The sequence below is a fragment of the Eptesicus fuscus genome, chromosome 5 (assembly GCF_027574615.1).
Source record: "Eptesicus fuscus isolate TK198812 chromosome 5, DD_ASM_mEF_20220401, whole genome shotgun sequence".
NCBI lineage: Eukaryota > Metazoa > Chordata > Mammalia > Chiroptera > Vespertilionidae > Eptesicus > Eptesicus fuscus.
The window spans coordinates 57197147-57220460 of record NC_072477.1 but is presented as its reverse complement, the minus strand read 5'-3'; the positions used below and the strand labels follow the sequence as shown (position 1 = coordinate 57220460).

Here is a 23314-nt window from a genome sequence, read left to right as displayed (position 1 = left end):
TTGATATTTTGTATTGCTTTTTAGACTGTTTTATTTAGTCCTGGTCCTATATTTATTATTTTGTTCCTTCTACTCACTTTGAGCTTTGTTTGTTATGCTTTCTCTAGTTTGTTTAAGTGTAACGTTAGATTGTTTATTTAAAGTTTTCTTGTTTCTTGTTGTAAACCTTAATGCTATGAATTTCCCTCTTAGAACTACTTTTGCTGTGTCCCATACATTGTTGTGTTCTCATTTTCATTTGTTTAAAGGTATCTTTTGATTGCTTCCTTGATGTCATTGTTAACTCATTCATTGTTTAGTAACATGTTATTTACCTTCCAGGTCTTTGCATGTTTTTCAGTTTTTCTCTTGTGATTGATTTCTAATTTCATACCATAATGGCCAGAGAAGATGCATGATATTGAATGCATGAAGATGCATTTCAATCTTCTTAAAACTATTGAAACTTGTTTTGTGTACTAACTTGTGGATTGTCCTAGAAAATGTTCCATGTGCATTTGAAAAGAATGTATATGCTGCTTTGGGGTGGAATTGCTCTGAAGATAGCGATTAAATCCTTGTGATATAGTGTGTCATTTAAGGCCACCATTTTCTTATCGATTTTCTGTCTGGATGATCTACCCATTGATGTCCATGTGGTGTTTTAATCCCCTATTATGACTTTAGTACTATCAATCTCTCCCTTTATGTCCATCAAGATTTACTTTACATATTTAGGTGTGCCTATGTTGGATGCATAAATGTTTACAAGGGTGACATCCTCTTGTTGGATCGATCCCTTCAGCATTTTGTAATGTCCTTCTTTGTCTCTTGTTATGGTCTTTGTTTTGAAGTCTATATTGTCTGATATAAGTTTTTCTACCCCAGCTTTTTTTCCATTTCCATTTGCATGAAATATCTTTTTCCATCTGTTTACTTTTAGTCTGTGTGTATCCTCTTCTTTTCTAAGTTGGTTCTCTTATAGACAACATATATGTAAGTCTTGTTTTCTTTTCCATTCTGCTATCCTATGTCTTCTTATTGAAGCATTTAAGCCATTTACACTTAAAGGTATTATTGATAGGTACATATATATTTCCATTTTATTCTTTAAGAACTGTGTTCTTCATTTCTCATAATACTGGCTTGGTGGTGATGAACTCTTTTAGCTTCTTCTTATCTGATAAGCTCTTTCTTTCTTCTTCAATTTTAACTGATAGCCTTGCTGGAAAAAATAGTCTTGGTTATAAAAGTTTCTTGCTTTTCATCACTTTGAATATTTCATACCAATATTTTTTGGCCGAAAATGTTTCTGTTGAGAAATCATCTGACAGTCTTATGTACATAGCTGTCTTTCTCTTGCTTTTAAGATGCTCTCTTTGTCTTTAGCCATTGCCATTTTAATTATGATGTATCTTGTTGTGGGCCTCTTTGAGTTCATTTTGTTTGGGACTCTCTGTGCTTCCTGAATTTGTGTGACTTTTTCCTTCACTAGATTAGGGAAGTTTTCAGTCATTATTTCTTCAAATAGGTTCTTGATCCCTGCTGTCTGTCTTCTCCTTCTGGTACCCATATGATGCACATGGGTTACAATTCATGTTACCCCAAAGGTCTCTTAAACTATCCTCATTTTTTAAAAATTCTTTTTGCTGTTCTCATTGGGTGTTTTTTGCTACCTTGTATTCCAAATTGTTGATTCAGTTATCTGCTTTATCTAATCTACTATTTATTCTTTCTAGTGTAGTCTTCATTTCAGGTATTGTATTCTTCATTTCTGATTTGTTGTTTTTTTTTATTGTTTCTATGTCCTTTGAATGCTTGATAACTCCTTATTGAAGTGTTTACTAAGTTCCTTGAGCATCCTTATAACCATTTTTTTAACTCTATGTCTAGTAAATTGTTTGCCTCCATTTCAGTTAGCTCTTTTTCTGGCGATTTTCCTGGTCTTCTATTTGGGGTATGTTTCTTTGTCTCCCTATTTTTGCTACTTCTTTATGTTTGTTTCTGTGTATTAGGTGGATCTTCTATGACTCCCAGTCTTGGTAGGGTGACCTTATGTAGTTGGTGTCCTGGGGACCCAATGGTGCAGTCTCCTTAAATCACCTGAGCTGGGTGCTCCAGGAATGTCCTCTCTGCCCCCACCCTTTCTTAACAAATGCTTAAAAATGATAATGCATGCCATGGCTGGTGTTGTTCAGTGTTTAGAGCGTTGGCCTGTGCACAAGATCGCAGGTTCAATCCCTGGCCCCAGTCTGGGTGAGTGTGGGAGACAATCTATCAATGTGTCTCTTTCTCTCTCTTTTTCTTTCTCTCTCTCCCATCCCTCCCTCCCACTCTCTCTAAAAAAGCAATGGGGAAAATATCCTTAGGGGAGGATTAACAATAACAAAAAGAAATATCATGCACATCCAGATAAGTATCAAAATACACCTTTAAGCAAAGGTCTTTAATATCTTTAGCTTTAAACACCTGCCCTTGTAGGGGCTGCCTTACAACAGCTGCATTACAGCATGAATATTTCCTGTTTCACACATGACCTTTTTGAGAAAGAAAATAAAAGGCATATGAGGAAAGAATAAAAGAAAAGAAGGGAAAATAGGATGATGATGCAGAAAGGCTTTTTGTGACTAGAATAAATGCCTGAAAAAGAAAACTCTGAGGTACTGAGAAGATACCATTTCCCTGAGCTTTGCTAAATCTGGGCATGTGAAACCTTTAGACGATATCAGTTATACTTGGTGCATTGTGCTGACTGGACTCTATGGCAACGGACTCATCTTTTGTGTCCTGCAGATAATGTGCCAAATTGCCTATTTAAAACACTGACAAAAGAAAGTCTTCTCATGAAGAGATTCCCGATTAAGAGCTTCTTTAAGTGAGCAAACCACTTTCCAGCAAGATGTCCTGATGACCTGGGCAGGGATGACCCAGACTGATGGATTTCCAGTGCTGTTGTGAGAGATGTATCATGAGCCATGAACCACCCAAGAGGCATGATTTGCCTCATACTGAATCCATGGCAGAGCAAATGCCGACAACGGGGTGGAGTAAGGTGGGGGGCTTCCGCTCTTCTGCACATCCTCTTTGTTGTGTAACAGCTCCCCCTTCAGTGCATGGCATCTGCCTGAGATCAATGCTGGTAGGGAACCCAAGGCCTCTGACTCCCCACTACAGTTGAATTTCATGGTTTTCACTGAGGTTTTTTTTTTATGGTTGGCTGAAATGTAGCAAATGTTTCTTTGTTCACTACATTTACTAATAGTGATCAACATCTTAAGGTTCTCTCATACACTGTCTTCTTTGGGATGGTTTGTGTAGGGTCCCTTGAGTATCGAAGAGCAAAAAACATTTTGAATATGTATTACTCATCCGGCATAAAGGAAAAGGTGTTAAGAGATTCAGATTTATGTTTTAGAGACTAACTGCCTTCCATGGCTGTGCAGTGTATTTGGGTACGATCTGTGATGTGATGTGATGTGATGTGATGTGATGTGATGTGATGTGATGTGAATGCAGTTATCTCCCCATTGCTGAAAAGATATGAGGAGAGGCTTTCAGGATTTGGGAGGTTGATCTAATTGACCTTTTAGGTGCCTTCCAATCTGGAATTCTATGATTCACTTGGGACAGTTATGTTGAATCCTGTGGTGCTAGCAGGCAGTGCGGGTGGGGTCAGTCCAGATTTGATTTTTCATCTGGAGAGAGGATAATTGTAATGCCAGAGGATAACCATTAGAGAGTGGGGACTGTGGGATTGTCCCAGTTTATGGCACTTAGGAGAGTGGTGAAAGGGCAGTCACTTGGCCAGAGCCTATAAAAAGGGGAATAGAGACTGACACGGTAGTTAGAAAAGATCCTCAGCCCTCTTGGTTATAGACTTGGAGAGGAATCAAAGTTTTTCCTGCAGTAAGACATGCCTCGGGTCTTTCCTGTTGCCTGAAATCTCTACCACTCTGAATAATATCTCTATTGAGAAATACCTCTAGAAGCTGTCATCAAAATGAACAGGGGGCTCCCTGCAATAGTAGATCATGTAAATTTATCCATACCTGGCAATACCTTTGCACAATATTGGGCAATTCCTTCCCCTCTCAGGACCCCAGTGTCCCTGGGTGCTGGTGAGGTTGAGTAGCTCTTTTATAGATTTCATGAAAATTTCTACATAAACATGTCATCTGAATTAAAAAAATTTTTAATTCATCCTTTCCAATCTGCTTGCCTTTTATTCCTTTTGGCTTGCTTTTTTTGCACTAGCTAGAACCTGCAGCAGAGTGTGAAATAAAAGTGATAAGCGTAGATACCTTGTCTTATTCCTGATCTTAGGGGAAAGCATTTAGTCTTCCACCATTAAGGATGATGGAAGCTGTAGGTGTTTCATAGGTGCCCTTTTCCGTATTGAGAAAGTTTCCTCTATTCCTAGTTTGATGAGAATTTTTATTAAGAATAGGTGTTGAATTTTATGAAATTCCTTTTCTGCATCTGCTGAGATGATCACATGATTTTCTCGTAAATTGTTAAGTTGCTGCATCACCTTGACTGAATGATACAAATTTTGGACTCTATTCGGGCATGCAGTTAAACTGTTGGCAGATTCATGTAATCCTTTCAAAGCTTATTTTTAAGCATTGTTATGATGGACCCATGGCAGCCTTGTCTCTTGGGCTCATTTAGCCCCATTACTAAGACAAGACTTTTCCAAGGACTCTACCCAGTATCCTATATTGTCTGAGATCTCTCTGCCTTGACTGGTGGGAATGAGAACTTTCCCTGTGCAAGCTCTGAGAGTTCTGTAGTGATGTGCTTTCTGTTCATTCTTTCCCCTCCTTAGCATCCTGCACAGATCATTTCTCAGCCAAAGACTCCAAGTTCTGAAGTTCTCCAGCTCTTTCTACACAACGACCTCCACTCTCATATTCTACCCCCACAAGTTCTAGCCACCTCTAGTCCCCAAATCCTTGTTTTTGTTTCTTCACTAAAGCAAAATTGCCAGGCTCTATTTGGGTTCCCATCCCCATGCTGCTGTGTGGAAACTACCCACCAGCGGTGAGCTGTAACAGTCGTATGAACCTATTTGCTTCCTTTCTCCCAGGGGTCAAATCCTGTGCTGCCCATAGAGTAGTGCTGAGAGGTCATGGCACACATCTCGACTGCTGCTGTGTGTGGCGGGGCTGCAGTTCCTGGAGTGATGGCTCCTCGAGAGTGGAGGCAGACGTTTCACCCACTGCAGTTTGTTCACACTGTAACCACCCGTCTTAATGCCTGTCCTACAGCAGCTTCACTTGTTTTGCTATTTTGAGTAAAAGCATTTTGCATGGGAATGCCACAGAGGGGGCCTTGGTGATAGAATTGGATCGCTCTCTGCTACTCTCTCAGCAGCATCAGTTATAACCACTGTAGTGCTTAGTTCCAATTTCTAAAAATGAAAGTATGGATAAGTGCCTAGCCTCCACTCCAATATGTTGTGAGGAATCAAGCAAATAATGCAGATGACATCTCCACTGTTATAGCACCAAGTCAGCCCCGCACAGTGCTGCATCCAACCTGTGTGGGTGGATCAGACTTCTGATCAGGCCTCATCTTCTTTCTACTCTTCCTGAGACTATCCCTCTTGTGGTTCAGTACTCTGTTCAGCCTGTTGTTCCAATCAAATGTCTAAAAATATCCCATCAGAGCCACCTGCAAATACTATTCTTCAGTGATGGCCATGCTGCTGTCCTAAAGGGGTTGTGTGTGTTAGGTATTTGGTGTTTGAAGCTGCTTCACCTTTAAAGTGCACAGTATGATATCACAATGCAGTGTGTCAGAATTTCTTGTACAAAAGACTAATATATCTTTTTCCCCCCTCAGGGCTACCTGGAGCCACAGGAATTCCGGGGGAAAAGGGAGACCCTGGTGAACTGGGCTTGACTGGAAATGAGGGCCCCGCAGGGCAGAAGGGTGAAAAGGGGGACAAAGGGGACGTGTCCAATGACGTGCTCCCTGCAGGTGAGAGGCTGCGCTCGGGCCCTCTCCTGGGGGAACAGGCGCGAGGCCTGTCTGGATTTCAATGCAAGGGCTGCTCCGGGTCTTCTCTCCTCATCTGCCTGATGAGGCCATCTGCTCTATGCTTTCAAAAAGGAGAAGACTGTGCATGTTACCCCCCTGGCAAGACCAAATCTGGGATCTACACAGAAGTAGGCTAAATAATTCAGGTCTAAACATCATGGCTGGATTAAATTAGGATGAACAAAACTTCCTTTTTCCAAATATCCATTAAATCCAGCACAATCCAGAATAATACTTGTCAGCAAGCGTGTTTCAGATGCCTCAGAGCACAACTGACAGGAAGTGCAGACGTTTCCTTTGCAGTAGAGATAGGGCCATCCTCGGGCCTTTATCCTAAGCCTTTGACATAGAGAATGGGGGCAACCATGGTTGCTGGTCTTCTTTTTCCAGTTTTCAGCCCAGATTAAAAGCAGATAATTGGTGTCTATGGGGGAGGTGCAGGAGGTGCAAAAAGCCACAGAAAGACAATCACCTGGTGGATAAAGTAGGTGACAATTGATGGTCATGGAGGAGGATGAGGCAGAAGAATTTTAAAAGCACAGGACTTTGGAGACCATTTATATCATAAAAACATAACTATCCTATTAATGTATTCAGTAAGCATCTATTGAACATCAGAGAGCAGTATTTATGAATTGGACACTTTGCTAAGAGCTGAGATTATGAATGTGAAAATGAGCAAGATATGGCATCTGTCCTCAAAAAGCTAAGATGATAGATGTTCAGAATAATGACCCTAATCATTCATTTGCCCATCTATCCACTGAAAATTAACTGAGCACCTGCTATTTGCCAGGCACTGTGCTAAGACCAAAGCATCAAGGAAAGATCAAGTTATATTTAGCATGCTTTGTTTCATAAATGGGAGGGTGTTGTGCAAAACGCATAAAATTTAAGAAGTGTTTTCACAGGGTATTATACATGAATATACTTTTAAAATTTAAGACCATGTTACACTTCAGTTATATGGGAAGTCTATACATCCGGAATACTGCATGGTCCCTATACTGCTGAACAAGTGAAGGGTGATGACACACCATGCTGAGTGCACCCCAATTCAGGAGCCCAGGCCAGAGCTGAGGGTGTCCTCTGGTCAGAGAGCAGAGGAGGTGTAGTAGGGTTGGATCATGCCTGCCCTGCCCTGGGCACAGACCCGCCTCTGGCCTCTGTGACCCCTGCTTGCCCACCCTAAAGAGATTGACTTGGAAGAGGCAGCTAGAGACCTTAGAATGGGACTGGCCAGGTGAGTGGAACAGAAGGGCTGAGCGGCCCAGCCTGATGGCACCTAAGAGCTCCAGAACCAGCCCCTGCAGAGCGCTACATCCATGTTGGCACCTGAGGCTAGAGGAATGACTTCAGGTGTGTAGGGGCCCCAGTGACCTCAGTCATTCTCAAGAGGCAGGGTCAGGAGTAGGAGATTGATTAGGAGATGAAACAGGCTCAGCAGGGTTGAGCTGCCTGCTCAAGGTCACAGAGCTGGACAGGAGCGCCTTATGTCTACCACACAGAGCAGTGCTTCTTGCGGCTGGCTACATAGTAGGAAACTTTAAAAAATACAGATGAATAAAAATAGTCACAGGGATATAAAGTACAGCATAGGGCAGTGATGGCGAACCTATGACACACATGTCAGCACTGACATGCATAGCCATTTCTGATGACACGCGCCCGCTGAGGCAGCCGCATGCCGAGGATAAAACATTTGCTGCTCCTGAGGATGAAACATTTGCAAAATAATGTTTTTTCCTCAAAGTGACACACTACCCGAGTTATGCTCAGTTTTTAGGCGAAGTTTGACACACCAAGCTCAAAAGGTTGCCCATCACTGGCATAGGGAATCTAGTCAATAATATTTTAATAACTGTGGATGGTGTCTGATGGGTCCTCAACTTACCAGGATGATTACTTAGTAAGTTCCTTACTTATCTAATACTCTGTTGTACTTCTGAAACTAATGTCAACTGTAATTGAAATTTTTTTAAAATATATTTTTTAAAGAGTACAGATGACCCACCTTCCCACAATTCTGATCTAATTGGTCTAGGAGGGAGCCCACGATTAGAATTGTATTAAAGCTCCTTGCACGATTCTGATGAACAGTCAGGTTTGGGACCCACCGAATGGCCAGTGACAAAAGGATGAGCTTTGAAGTGAGACACCCCTGGGCCTGAGTTCCAGCCTATTCACGTGACCTCGGGCAAAGCACTGGACTTCCCTGAGACTGAAGTCGTTTAGAGTCTGCTTCATAGAGTGGTTGGGTGGAGCCCTGAGGAGATTTATAAATTCTAGCGCAGTTCCTGGCTCACAGTGGGAGCTCAGCCTGGCTGTGGGAGCTTCCTCAGCTCCATGTGGACAAGGGCATGAGCAGTCACCTGTGGCGAGCCCCCGGGAGGTACTCATTCTCTTTATCTTCTGTGTGAAACCCAACTCTGATTATGGCTCCTTAACCAATCTCCCCCCACCTTCTTTCTCTCTCTCTCCAGGTGCCAAAGGTGACCCAGGCCCACCAGGCCCTCCTGGCCCACCTGGGCCCCCAGGCCCTCCAGGTCCCCCAGGGCCCCCGGGAAGCAGAAGATCCAAAGGCCCGCGGCAGCCAAACATGTTCAACGGCCAGTGCCCAGGTCACCAACCTTGCCCCAGGGAACCTGCCTCTCCCACTACCGCTCCCAACCCGGGCTTCCTCCCGGCTTTGTGACCGGGTTTTTTAAACAGAGGGAGGAGATCTTATCCAAGGAGTTCCCCCCTTGTAACATGTTTGTGGGAGGCCTGAGCAGTCTATCCTGGGGTGAGGCCTGGTGGCAAGTTTAGAATTGGGCCTCCCTCCCCCTTTCCTCATCTCCCTCCCTTCGCTTGTCACTGGACTGTTTCTCTTTCTGCCAAATGCACATCCCTCTCCCCAGAATAGTCTGGAAGGCTAAGCTGCTCACTCTTGGAGCTTGAAGGGCTTGGCGGATGCTGGAGGAGATGATGGGGAAGGTCAAACTGGTTAATCCCCACTGACACTACAACACTACCGCTGCCACCATCAAGCTTTGAGTGCTAAGAGTGTGCCAGGCACGGTGCCAACTGCTAAGTTCATTTCACTCTCACAGCAGTCCTAGGACATAGGAATTGTTATTGTCACCAACTTACAGACACAAAACTGAAACACTCAGTAGTAAGTGGCAGAACTAGGATTCAAACCCAGCCCTGTAGGGTTTGAGTCCTGTACTTAACTGTAAGGCCCCGGCTCTCAGAGCATCTTCCATCAGAGGTGGAAATTCACACTTTAAGACTAAGGGCGAGGAGGCCAAGGGGCCTTGTTCTGTGGCCATTTTGTGATGGGTGTGGCCACAGGATTGACAGCTGCTTAAAAACAAGATCCACACTAATGGAGAATACTTGTAGGTGATGCTAGGACTTCTTCCCCAAGGTGAGACCTGGGATCTGCCCGCCTGCTTAGCCACAGGGAGGCTCAACTTGCTGCTGTTGCTTCAGTGGCAGACAGGAGGCCCTGCCGGGAGTGTCTGCCTCACTCACTGGATTGCACAGCCGCCTTCCTGAGCAGTCTGTAGTTCTCTCTGGTGACCTGCTTTTTCTGGAGGGTGTTTTGGGGCCATGCACTCTGTAATCAGAGTGGGCAAATCTGTGCTTTCAAAGATGTCACACGTGATACCCCCTCTCCCCCCATAAATGGAGCCTGATTAGGATTCTCCCTGGAAGTTTGGTTCCATCACTGGCATTCAGCACCACCCTCTCCATTAGCATCAGCCCTTTGTTCAGCTTCCCTTGGAGAGTGAGCTGAATGGGACCTTTGAACTTCATCTGAGAGGAAGGGAGGTCTGACCTGAGCCTGTGGAACTCTGACTTGCCAAGGCTCCGCCAGCCAGTGATGGTGGTGCCCGGAGAAGCACTCCCAGCATCGCTGCTGAGAGGCAGGGCTAGGCCCCAGAGTTGGGAAGACTGAGCTGTGAAGGTTTCAGTGAGAGGCCATCGTCTCCCACGCCGCCCCCTAGAGCTGAGTCCTCAGCCGCCAGGCTTCCTGCGCCTGAACGTGGCAGGAGGGGACTGAACAACTGTTCCTCTCCCCTGCTCCAGTTCCATTTCTCTCCCTCCCGCCTCAGCATCAGAAGCAGGTTGGTACTGAGGAACTAACGAGAGCCTTTTCTCCAGACGAAGAACAGGAGGGCCTCCCTGTCCCTTTCTTGTACAAAGCCCAGGCTCCTGAGGGGAACTGTATGTGGGCGAGTCAGCACCGACCCGGGACAAGGGGACTTCATCCAGCGGCAAGGAGCTTGGAGATCACGGAGGGCCCCGCCCCCTGGTGGCTGCTAAGGAAACCGCTCCAGATTGCTCTGAGCTTCCTCACTGAGCACCCAGCTGCTGCTTTGAGTCTAGCAGCCACGGGGTGGTGTGAACCCATCAGAATGGCCTGGCCTTTCCCAGAAAGTCCCATTTGCCCCAACCTGCCCCAGACCGCGGCCCTTACCGCCAATCCACTTCCTCCCGTCTTCACAGTGGCATGTCCCTCCCCTTCTCCTGTCCTGCTTCTGCCGCCCTGAGCCACCTCATCACCGAAGGTCTGAGTTAAGCCCATTTGATACAGGAACAGTGACAGACTGAGGAGGGTGGATTCTAGCTCAGGCGTAGCCTCAAACCGAGTGTGAGTCAGGTGCCCATCAAGGGTGGAGGCCTCTGAGCAGGGGCAGTGGGGAGATGGTGGTGAGGGGCTCAGACGGTCTGGGCCAGGCTGCCTCCTCTTCCTCTGTGATCCCTGCCTTTGGCGGTTCAGTCCCTCCTGAGGCTGCTGCCTCCCACCTCTCCATCGGCCCCCTGAGAGTGAAAACCCTCCCAGAAAGTTGCAATCTCGATAAGTAATCCTCCTGCTCCTGGAGGCCAGGAGAGAGTCGGTAAGCCTCTTCCCCAAGGATTGCTGAGGGCCGGACCACACTGGCTCAGGCCTCCGTTTCCCCTCTTATTGACATCTCTGGGGATGGTTCCATCTTAGCAGCTGTGGTCGTGGAAAGCTTGCTGGGAACTCACCAATGAGGGGGGGGGGGAACTTTGGAAGTGTATGACTTGGTGGTGCTTAGAAGCAAGCAACCAGAACACTTGGTGGGCCTGTTGTAAGGGATGCCTATGGGCCTAGTCTGGACTGAGGCGGGGAGTGATGCGCTCACTGTGCCGACTGCGCTTGCCCTGATCACTGTTGTTATTGTTTTAGGTGAGACATGTGCTGTCCCCAATGACGATACCTTGGTGGGAAAAGCCGATGAGAAAGTCAATGAACACCATTCCCCACAAGCGGGTACAGAAACAAAGCATCCTATTTCGAAATTCAGAAATTGGATGCCTTAAAGTCATAATTGGGAGGTGAGCAACTTTTTTCTCTCCTCCTTTGGTAGAATCCATGATCACTTCCATTGGAAACGCAACGCAAGTGCTGAAGGTCACGGAGACATTTGGGACTTGGATACGAGAGTCTGCGAACAAGAGTGATGAGCGGGTCTGGGTGACTGAACATTTTTCAGGTACCTTCCCTTGGCAGGTGATCTGCACCTGTGTTGTTGTGTCTTCCATCTGCTGCCCGCCGGCAGGCTGGTCCTCTTGGTGTCTGTCTGAAATCCCCGCTATTTGGTGTAACAATGACTCTTGATTTTGGGAAACACAAATGAGTGGGCAGAATACTTTCCTCCTTTGAGGACACTGATGGCGAACCTTGCTGTTCAGGTCACAGGGACATCATGAGCAGGGCACCCCCAGTGTAGCTTTAGGCAAAGTATCCAAAGGAAACCATATAGCGTTATGACCGATGGCCTCAGAAAGCCCAAACGCACAATGGGGGAGAATGCCAGAGCTGAGGGCTTCTGCACTGCCCACCTGTCTGAGGTTGGCTCCGCCCATGGGAGAGCACTTTGGTCATCGGTCTCGGGTATCTGTTGGACAGAGCCCCCGGGGGGAAGGTGAAGTGCCTCCTCCCAGGGACACTGCTCCTGCATGTGACCCTAGTCACGCTGCCTCAGAGGGACGTGGTCAAGAACTGCTGGTCGTGGTAGCAGTGCCCTCATTCCAGAAGGGGTCTCGCCACGCTCACTGGTCGGAGCAATAGCTGAGATATGCGGCTTCGTTTCATCCAGGCTAACTGTCCAGCTGGTGGCGACTTCCCAGATGACCAGCCGAGAAGCATTCTGGGCTCAAAAGGAAAGAGCAATAATGTGAATGAGCAGTAGCTGCTGTGGAGGGCAGGAGGAGGCAGGAGGGGACTGAACAACTGTTCCTGGGTTAGGCCTATGTCCGTCTGATAGAAAAGTTTATAAATAATCGAGAGCGAGGTGGGGAGGGGTGACAGTTTTTCTGGAGCACAAAGCTGACTCTGTGGAGACTGCGTTCAAAAGACAAATCGGGAATCCGTAGAAGAGAACTGGCCTTTGAGTTTGGTCAGGTCACAGGGACATGACCAGGGTACCCCGAGTGTAGCTTATCCAATTTTAGGCAAAGTGTCCAGAGGGAAACCATAGCATTGTGAGTTTGAGAGTCTGAGACTCTTCAAGCTGGACAAGGACCCTCCTTACGGGACACCTCCCTCCACTTCCCTCCATTTACCCTTCCCCCTCCCCCCGCTAGACTCCCTCCCCAGCTGTGATTGACAGGCCGAAGAGCAGGTAACAGCCTGTCCTGGGCTTCTCTCCTGCAGGCATCAGGGTGAAGGAGTTCAAAGACCAGCCCTCCCTGCTGAATGGCAGTTACTCGCTCATCCACCTCCCGTATTATTTCCACGGCTGTGGGCATGCCGTTTACAACAACTCTCTCTACTACCACAAAGGAGGATCCAACACCATAGTGAGGTGAGTCATGTGGGCCCCACAGCACCTTCTCCCGCATCCCAGACAGCACCTACTATGTGCTTTAGTTACCTGATCCCATCACTTTGTGCCCTCAGGGCCTGGCACACACTCAGAGGTCAGTCAGGACACGAGCGTGAGCCCCTGGCCCAGCCCCTGCCTGGGTCTGCATTCATTGCTGGTCTGGACACCCAGAGTAAGGTTGGAGCCCGAGAGAAGGAGGCCCGGAGTGGTCAGAGGGGCAGCTTTCTCGTCCTCTGAGACAGGAAGCAGCCAGAACCCAGGGCTCCCTCTGGCAGGAAGGTGCCACACCCCGAAGTGGGTCCCTGCCAGGACCAGACAGGGACCAAAAGGCAGTCCTGCGTTCCAGGTGTTCAGAGGAAGCTGAGGTGGGCAGCCAGGCCTCTCAAGTCCTCTCCTCTCTGGTTCTTTCCAAAATCCAGTATTTCTTCACTGGAATCAGGTTTGTTAGGCTCAGTGCACGTCCCCAGACTCACAGGCTGCACATTTCTTCTGCTGCTCAATGGCACCCTCTGGTGTTTTTCTTTTCCTGTAACCAATGTCCGAACTTTCATTCCTGCAGGCAGGTGCCTCTGGAATCATAAATTCCCGTTATGATTCAGTCTAGATTTGGAGCTGGTCACATCAGACAGCCTCCATGCACAGCTCCCTCTGTCCAGTCACCCACCAGCCATGACTTTGCTGCATCTCTTCCAGCTGGTGACCTTCTTCTTAAGTTAGCCTGCTGTGGAAATTTTTTTAAAATATATTTTTATTGATTTCAGAGAGGAAGGGAGAGATAGAAATATCTATGATGAGAGAGAATCATTGATCAGCTGCCTCCTGAATACACTCCCCACACCCCACCACCACCACCACCACTGGGGAGCAATCCTATAACCCAGGCATGTGCCCTGACTAGGAATCCAACTGTGACCTCCTGGTTCATAGGTTGATGCTCAACCACTGAGCCACGCCGGCAGGGCTGCTGTGAAATTTTTTACTTAAGATTTCAGCATGGGGTGGGAGAAGAACCTGCACGTGCAGGTTTCCCAGTAAAACAGCCCCAAACTTGGAGTTGGGTCTGTGAGTTACTTGTATCCTGGGCCTGTTACTTCTCCTTTTTTACTTGCAAAACGAAAGGACTGAACTAGATCATCTTTGGAGCCCCCTGTAGCTCCAGGAACCTTTGAGAAGGCATTTCAGGAGGTCAGCCAACACGAGAACTCTTGAGGTGAAGGACTTTTCCTGGGCTCACATGGCTGGGAGGTGGGTACCTAGAGGCCGTCACTATCCTTCACACCCCACTGCTCATAGCGCTGGGATGGACCAGTAGGACGAGCATGACCTGGGAGCTTACTAGAAATGCAGAGGCTCAGGCCCCGCACCAGTTTAATAGGGGAGCCTAGAAAACCACCCTTGTCGGAAAAAGTGGCGACTCATATCTACCTTTTTCACACATTTCAGATTTGAATTTGGCAAAGAAACATCCCGAACTCTGAAGCTTGAAAATGCCTTGTATTTTGATCGAAAATACCTCTTTGCCAATTCCAAGACTTACTTCAATTTAGCTGTGGATGAAAAGGGCCTTTGGATTATCTATGCTTCCAGTGTGGATGGCTCGAGCATTCTGGTAGCCCAGCTGGATGAGAGGACATTCTCTGTGGTGCAGCATATCAACACCACGTACCCCAAATCCAAGGCCGGCAACGCATTCATTGCCCGAGGGATCCTCTATGTCACGGACACCAAAGACATGAGGATAACATTTGCCTTTGATCTGTTAGCAGGGAAACAGATCAATGCAAATTTTGATTTAAGAACTACTCAGTCTGTTCTTGCCATGTTATCATACAATATGAGAGACCAGCATTTATATTCGTGGGAAGATGGCCATTTAATGCTTTATCCTGTGCAGTTTTTGTCAGCTGCATTGAGCCAGTGACGCAATGCAGTCTGTTCCCCTCTGTAAACTTCCTATGTCCTCAGGCACCATTTCTATCCCAACAGAAAACTGTCTTTAAGGGGAGCCAGGGACTTCGCTGTCATAATTTCATGACATGAGTCCTTATATGGTTGGTAAATGCCCTTTAAATTCAGGTCCTTTAGAGGAAAATAACAGATTGGAAACCAAATGGCTGAGATTTGGTAATTCCTCCACAAACCAGCTGGGCAAGTTACCTCTCCCTTCCATAGGTGATATGAGAGGGCTGGCTAACATGATGGGTAAGATTTTCTCTACCTGCAGGGAATTCAGTGTTTCTTGGCTATTGCTGCTCTACAACTTTTATATATTCGGGTGTTGTCGTTGTTTTTGTTTGTTTGTTTTTAGCCATGTGCTGAGCAAATTGACCTCTGAGTTGATCAGCCCAATTGCTTGAGCAATGAATTCCTTAGTGCCGACTTATATTTGGCACCTTGAAGCTGCCCTGGCCCTTTAAGGCTGCTGAAGTAGCACATTACCCATAGTTTATTACCTTTCTCTGCATCTGCACCTGCCACCACAGCACCAGAACGGCCAGTATCCTCTGCTCCTGATCGCTGATCCCAGATTAGCAAAAGCAGCACAGCTACATGTGCAGGTTTCCCAGTAAAACAGCTACAGGCCCCTCCAGGTTCCTATCAGCTTCTGATCCTGCTGGTTGGCAGCAGTGGGTCATAAACTGAATCCTCGGGTCTCGGGCTCCTACCACAGCTGTGTCTCCGCTGTCAGAGTACTAAATATTGTGCGGGCATTAACGGGCTACAACTATGGGAAGCACTCCGCAGTTTTCAGAAGAGAAGCACCATTTGTGGTTAACTGGAACAGGGGCAGGCAAACTATGGCCCTTGGGCCAAAGCCATCCCCTCAACTGTGTTTGTAAATAAAGTTTTATTGTAGCACAGTTAGTTACATGCATTATTATAATTAGTCTGTGGCTACTTTTGCTCTATAATGACGGAGTTGAGTCACTACAAGAAAGTTGAGTAGTGGCCTCAAAGCCTAAAACATGGGCCGTCTGGCCCTTTGCCCTCCCTTGATTTAGAATATAAAGAGAGCCTGTTTTTGGAAGGGCATATTCACCAGAGCTGTTTGTTATGTTTGGTTTATTCCAGACCAAGAAGTGGTCATTTATATGGTTTGAGTTTTTGATAGAGGGAAAGGGTGAGGCCAGCATAAAACTAAGTGGCCTTCCAAAACGCAGTAGTGAACTATCCCTTCTCTGATGTCGTTTGAAAGGATGTGCTCTGGTCCTCTTGAAAGCAGGAGAAAATCCAGTTTAACTTACTCCTAAACGCCCTTGAATACGTCTATTTCTGCCAGCTTCGTTTTCAAACATACTTCAGCCAGGCCGGGCCACTGAGAGCAGAGAGGAATCTACACAGGTACTGGGGTCCTGCAGCCAGGAGGGCACCTAAGGAAACTGACGTAGAGACTTTCCAGCAATTTGCCCTCATCGAATACATGCATGTGTTTGGGGGAAAGCTTCTGCAGCTTTTTGATTGGGGCTAAATCTATCCTCATTGACTCTGAGTCCTGGTCTTATACCTTACTAAAAGAACCATTTTCAAACTCAGGGGGTGTACAGATTTAGATTTTAAATCTCTCCACCCCTGAAAATACCCAGGCAGTTATGAGGGAACTTTTTGTTGTGTTCTCAAAATAAAGGTTTCTACAACTCCCCCCGCCCACCCCGCCGCCTGCACACACACACACACACACACACACACACACACACACACACTTATTAATTACATTGATTGTGTTGTGTCATCACAGCTTTTAAAAATACTCTTTTTCAGATTCATGTTTGTAGAAAAGTAAGTAGAGTTTCATGTTCAAGATCAATGTGTAATGAATGCCAGTCTGCTTTTAAAGTATTTAAGTATGTGTGTTGCTGTTTCTGGACACAGGGGGCCTGGATATGAACATAATTTCATAGTAACAGCCAGGTTAGTAATAATAGTAATTAATCGTATGTGTGGTAGCAACCAAAATGGTGAGTTATTAAACTAGCATATATTCCTTTTAGGAAAACGTTTTAGAAACCCCAGTCTTGCTTGATATCTGAGCTAGCTTGGTTCCCTTAATTGTGGGTAAGGAATTATATATTCACTACCAGAGAAGGTTGTACTGGAATGTGTGTTTTGTTTTTGCTATGGCAGAGTAATATGAGGACAGCTGAGTTTGATCAAGGTCTAATGGGTAATTTTATATGGTTGAAAGTTTGTTTTTACAAAGGGAAAAGAATAAAGATTTGACTCATTCTTTTCTGCAAGCAGCACTTGATTAAAGACAAAAAGGTGTGGGCTCACTGCTAAAATAGAACGTACCACCGAATACTTTTAAGTCAAGATATCATTTTGGCAGTTTCCGCTCTCACTCATTACCAAGTTGCTTTAAAGCACTTTCCAAATATCTGCACTTCTGATGTCAGAATCAAACCAGATAATTCTCTAGTTCCTCTTTAATCTATAGTAGATAGCTTCCCAGGGGAAAGTAAATAAAACCACCCGTCCCGACCTCAGCAGTAGGTTGGACCCTATTTCAAAGCATTTTCTTTCAACTGATAACGTGCCCTCTTAAAGCCACGCAGGTGGTTATGGTCTTGTTACAGAGATTCGGATCAATCAATGCAGGAGGAGAGATTGGAGAGATTCACTTTAATCACCGCGGTGGGCCTAGAGAAAATGAATTCAAATTCTAAGCCAAGCTACAAGCAGAGCTTCCCTTTTTATTAAGGAGCCAGCCCTATGTGCACTTAGTGGTTATCTCGCAGCTGGCCTTGAAAACAACACAGTTCTATCCAATTAAAAAATGCACCTGGCATGGCATTGAGATCATGGGCATATCTAGTGTCTGGCCTATAAGGTCAGGCAGCTAAGTTTATCTTCAAAGAATTCCAAACAGTAGTTTTACAAAATAGGAGTTTTCCTTCTCATCCCCCCCCCCCCACCCCCCACCCCGCCACTTGTCCCACAAGCTTTTCAGCCTTGTGGTACAATAACCACGGGATGTTATGGTGAACAGGGGTGTCAAAACTCTTTTAGTTATTAAGGCCCCTAGTACCACAGTCCCCATCAGTACTGTCCACACTGAAGTCCAGTTCCTCTCCTGCAGGCGTCGAGTCTCCTCCTGGCCTGCGTGGAGCCCAGGCTAGGGATCTCACGGGTGAGGCCACTGGTTGCCAGTATCCAGGCCGTTTCCTGGTGCAGGAGCTTGGAGTGGTGTAGCCAGATCTGGATGCCATCTACTTCAACAGCCATGGGCGTGCTCAGGATAACAGTGTAGCGTCCCTTTCAGGTTAGGGTGAGTCCTTGGGCAGTGAACTTTACCCACACCGAGTCCCCGGGCTGGAAGGGATGTACAGGGTCCGCGGTGGGCACTAGCAGAGCATCTCGAAAAAGCTTATGGGTGGCTCTCTGGGTATACTGCAGAACCTGTAAGGACTTGAGTAAGGGAATGGTTATGAATTCCAGCTTTTAGTTTCTCCCTGGCCCTGGGAAGAGTAGGGGAGGTCTACTATACATGATCTCTAAAAGGGGGAAACCCCTCCCGGTAGGGGTTACACCTGGCCTATAAGAGGGTGAAGGGCAGGAGGTTGGTCCAGTTTTCACCGGTTTCTAGGACAAATTTAGTTAAACTCCTTTTTAGAGTCCTGCGCATGCCTGTCCTAAGGCTTGAGCTATACTTTGAGATACCTTGGCTACAAAGGCGGGGCTGTTATCTGATCCTATGACTACTGGCAGCCCGAATCTAAGTATAATCTCCTGGAGTAATCTCTTGACAACTATAGAGGTAGTTTCTGTCCTAGTGGGATATGCTTTAACCCAACCTGAGAAGGTGTCTATGAGTACTAGCAGGTACTTGTACCCTGACGCTGGTGGCTTAATCTCTGTGAAATCCACCTCCCAATGCTCTCCTGGGGAATTTCCGTGGGGCCCGAATTCCTAGGGGGACCCTCTTACCTTGCTTAGTATTTACCTGTGCACAGACAGTACTTCTAGTGACTATGCTTCTAATTACCTTATCTACGCCTATGTGGGTAGCCTGGTGTAACAGGGCAACTAACGTCCGACCTAGAGCCTCTGGGACCAACAGTCTGTCATCTGGTAGGGTCCACCAACCATCTGGTCCTTTGATGGCTTGCTTCTGTTCTGCCAATTCCTCCTCTTGTTTGATGTAGGAGGGGGTCCGTCGTAGGTCGGAGTCCCGCAGGGTTACTAAAACGTGTAAAGGCCCCACTGGTTTTTGGGCGGCTTCTTTGGCGGTTTTTGTTCTGTGGCTCTATTTCCTCTGACTTCAATTGTCTCCCTTTTTCTGATGTCCTTTGCAGTGTGTTATTGCAACTGCCCTTGGGAGCCAGAGGACCTCTAATAAGGCTAATATCTTTTAATGTCCTTTCCGGCTGAAGTTGGTAACCCTCTTTCCTGGGGGATGGCACTGTGTCCCCATCGAAGGGCCTGGATTAAGGCCAAAAGTTCAGCTATTTAATACTGATTTCCCCCTGTTCAGAGACTGTGCCCAAATGGTGCGGTCCAGGGTGACTACCGCTGCTCCTGCATATCGGATGCCATCCTAAACGTAATTGCTCCCATCCATGAACAGTACCACATCTGGTGATGATAGCGGGGCATCTGTCAGGTCTGGGCAAGCTGTTTGTACTGCGTCTGTTACCTATGTGCAGTCACGAATGGGTTCCTCTGGATCATCATCTGGAAGCAGGCTGGCATGGTTGATGGCCAGTGTCTTATGGAACCGGACGCAGGGCTGGTCCAGGAGAAGAGCTTGGCATTGGGTGATCCTGGTGTTTGACATCTATCTCTCCGGAGCACCTCGAAGGAGGGCCTCCACAGCATGGGGTGTTGTCAGGGCTAGTTCCTGGCCCAGAGTCTGCTTATCTGCCTCCTTCACCAGCAATGCTGTGGTGTCCACTGCCCAGGGGCACGCTGGCCACCCTGCTGCCACGAGGTCTAGCCTCTTAGACAGATAGGCTACAGGTCTCTTCCAGGGACCTAGAGTCTGAGTGAGAATCCCTTTGGCAATGCCCCTTACCTTACTCACATCGGGGTGGAAGGGCTTCGTGACATCTGGCAAGGCTAGGGCAGGTGCTGAGATGAGAGCCTTCTTTAACTCCTCAAAGGCCCGTTGTTCCACTTCGGTCCAGTTCAGTGGCTGCATTCCCCTAGTACTTCAGTATAGAGGTTTAGCAATCTCCACGAACCCCAGTCCACAGTCCTCTTTGATGTCCAAGGAAAACAGGCAATTTGTCCGGTGGCTCCCTGGACTGATGTCTTCTTAGAGGTCATGGGTCCCATCGACTCTGTCAAGACTCAATAGGCTGCCCCAGTGTCCACCAGGAAACTAACAGGTTTGCCCCCCACACACACACTTGTAAGGTTACCCTGGGGGCTTAATGGAAAGGAACCCCGGTCCTATCAGTCCTTTTCCTCTAAGTTAAAGCCCCTTGGAGTCTGAGTCTCCCCTTTCTGCTTCTCTAGCTAACCTGCCAAGACATTCTCTCTTCCAGTGCCCCTGCTTCCTACAATAGGCATACTAATTCCTTCCTATTTGCTGATGGCCTTTTCTTTCTTTCTCTGTTCCTCTTTCTCATCACATGTACAACCTTTACAAAAATCTTCATAATTTCAAATTAACTTTCAAACCTTTTATTATTTTAAAATATTTAGAAAAAGGCAGAGGGAGGAGGGAGCAGGCCCTGTACCCTGTTCCCAGGCCTCCAGCTGCTTGAAATTCAAAATGCTACATTCTTCCTACAGAGATAAGGATCTCAGATTCTGATAAGCCTGAAAAGGGGAATGGGGGAATTTCTAGCTGTGCCTTCTTTAAGCCCCCTTAACAGAACACAGTGAAAAGTGTCAAAGGAGTCGCCAGGGGTTCTTGGGTCTCATTGGGGAGCAGGGGGTCACAAGGGAATTTCTCTCCTCGCCACGCCTCCAGCCACTCAAAACAACCCCTGAAGGGGATGGACACCGGCTGGGCAGGAGGCAGGGAGTGCCTCGCGGGTCCCAGGTGGCAAAGGAGGGCTCCCACCGAGGTGTTTTCATCTGGCAGTCCACGCTCTGTTCCCACTGGGAAAAGTGCTTGCCTCCTGCCAATGAAGGTGGCATGGGGGAACCAGTGACCCCCTACACTGTAATCAGACTCCCTGACCTTTCTGAAAAGCAACTCTGCTTGAGTGTGTTTCTATTAAAAATTACTGATCTTAAAACTATAACTTAAGAAATGACATATACATACAAGGACCAAATGGCCTATAAAATATTTTTCTTTTCTTCTAAAGATTTTGCAATGTATTGTAATCATTAATCACATCAAACTTAAATGGCCAATTGAGACAAATACTTCTGAGACCGTTTCTCCATCACTGATTAAGACTGGGTAGTGGCAGGTGTCAGAAATAAGATTCATTTAGTTTTCTTTGAGCTTGCTGGGCAGACTTGGTGACTTTGCCAGCTCCGGCTTCCTTCTTGCAAATAGTTAACTTTAAAATTTGGTCCCTGCTTTAAACCTCTTTGGACTACAATTGTTACAACTTCATACCTTTAAATTAATAAACATAGACAGAAATGTTGTTAGGCAGGCCGATTCCCCCTCTGACAGAGAGAAAACACCCCTGGGAAAAAGGGATCCCAGTGGCCACTCGGGGGGTTGCTATCCGTCAGAGCACTCAGCCTTAAACAAATTAAATGTGTTTTTTTTTCTTCTCACAGACTTCTACATATGAACAAATAACATATAACCAGACAGACAAACAAAATATCAAACAAACATCTGTACTTATACCATTTCAGTAAACAAGTATTCTTACAGTCTTGGGATCTGAGTAGATAACAGAAATACTGCCTCTAAGTCCCCTGATAGGGGCCTCCCTTACCCACATCCCAGGACAGGATTATTGACCCATGTTTCAGCAAAACAGAAATGGCACTCATGTTGGACAAAGGAAACAAGATTAATAGACTTGCAAACTCCGCTGCCACCGCCGCCGCAGGCCAGTGGGTGGGACCAGTGTGTTGAAGGGAAAAAAAGTTAAAACCACTCCTGGAGTCCGCCAGAGACTGTGAAGGAAAAGTCATCCTGCAGTCCGGCTCGCGGAGGGACAGGTTACACATAGAGCGTTATTCCAGGAGAGGCAAAACCTTGTAAGGAACCTTGATAAAAAGCTCAGTAATCCAATCACATAATCAAAGGTTAAACAGGAAGGGAAGAACCACTCAATGTCCTCTAAGAGGATTTCAACTAACTGACAACAAACTGACAAAACCTTGACAAATCAAAACTCAACAAATAATATTCATATAGGGCCCAAATATGACAGACAAACACAAGACAAAACAAACAGTCCTGACACCAACACGAAAAAACACAAAACAAACACCTGTCGGGAGGGAGAGCCTCCAGCCCCTTCTGGGGGGGTCCCTCTCTCCTCTCACAGGAGGAGATTTCTTACGAGCTGAAAGCCTGGATGGCCTCCTGAAAGAAAAGATCTTTAATCCAGTTACAGATGCTAATAGAATCAGGATGAGAGAGGAAGGGAAAGTCCAGGTTATGTCTTCTATGAGGATCCTAATAACGGAAAACAGTAAGTTAAACAAACGGTTAACAGGGTCTATAGAGAGTTAATAATAACTTTAGCCTTAGTTCCACATTGGACTATGATGTCACAGGCAGGAACAGGGCCTGTAAATCTCTCCGCCCTGTGGAGCTGTAAGCCCCGTCCCTGGGAGTCTCCGAGCACCAAAAGAGATAAGAAAGCCATAAATAAAAGTTCTTTGAAATATTACAAATGTATACTTTTAAATTAACCTTAGGACTCTAAAAATTCAATTTAATACAGCAAATTCACAAATCAGAGCAAACTGAAACCCTTACTTATACAAACATACAAACAGAGAGAGGAATTTTCATTAGCTAAATGGGATGATTCCCTCCCACTGTGGTAGAGAGCAAACGCCTCTGAAAAAATAAATCAGCAGCGCTGCTTAAGACGTTTGCAGACCATCACAGTAGGTCCTATCTTTAAACAAATTAAACAATAGAAAGAGATAACAAATACTCTCATGTGCATAGCCATATAGCACAAAGTAGCTTTCACTTCACACAGACCAGTTAATGAACAGATAATTATGCCAAGAAAGACAAACATCCATACTCACACTCTCTCAGTAGACTAGCCCAGATTGGAGCTGAAACAATGCCCAACTCCCCAGACGGGCTTGGGGGCTCTCCAGGCACCCATGCCCCAGAACAGAATTCTCGACCAATGTCTTGGTGAGAAACTACCGGAGGAGTTAAGACTGTGTCCAGTCCCCCCTTCTCGGTAACAAATTGGCTAATCCCACACACAAACAAACAGCATAATTCCTTCATCTAAAGAGCCTTCCGAGGGCCAGCCAACCCCGAAGGCTGGCCACTCTACTTCACAGAATTTCCTCAATGTTTCAGACTTCATTTTAATTCTATA

The 23314-nt window shown here is 46.4% G+C and overlaps 1 protein-coding gene across 1 annotated transcript in view; it reads left to right on the top strand.

Moving 5' to 3' along the window:
• GLDN (gliomedin) overlaps positions 1-16509 on the top strand; it is a 59841-nt gene extending 43332 nt beyond the window's left edge. Inside the window, exons 5-10 of the mRNA XM_054716229.1 lie at positions 5827-5964; positions 8508-8645; positions 11228-11311; positions 11409-11534; positions 12698-12848; positions 14313-16509. Coding sequence (XP_054572204.1) covers positions 5827-5964; positions 8508-8645; positions 11228-11311; positions 11409-11534; positions 12698-12848; positions 14313-14790 — 1115 coding nt within the window. The 3' untranslated portion in view covers positions 14791-16509. The remainder of the gene's footprint in view (positions 1-5826; positions 5965-8507; positions 8646-11227; positions 11312-11408; positions 11535-12697; positions 12849-14312) is intronic.
• Positions 16510-23314: the final 6805 nt, after the last annotated feature.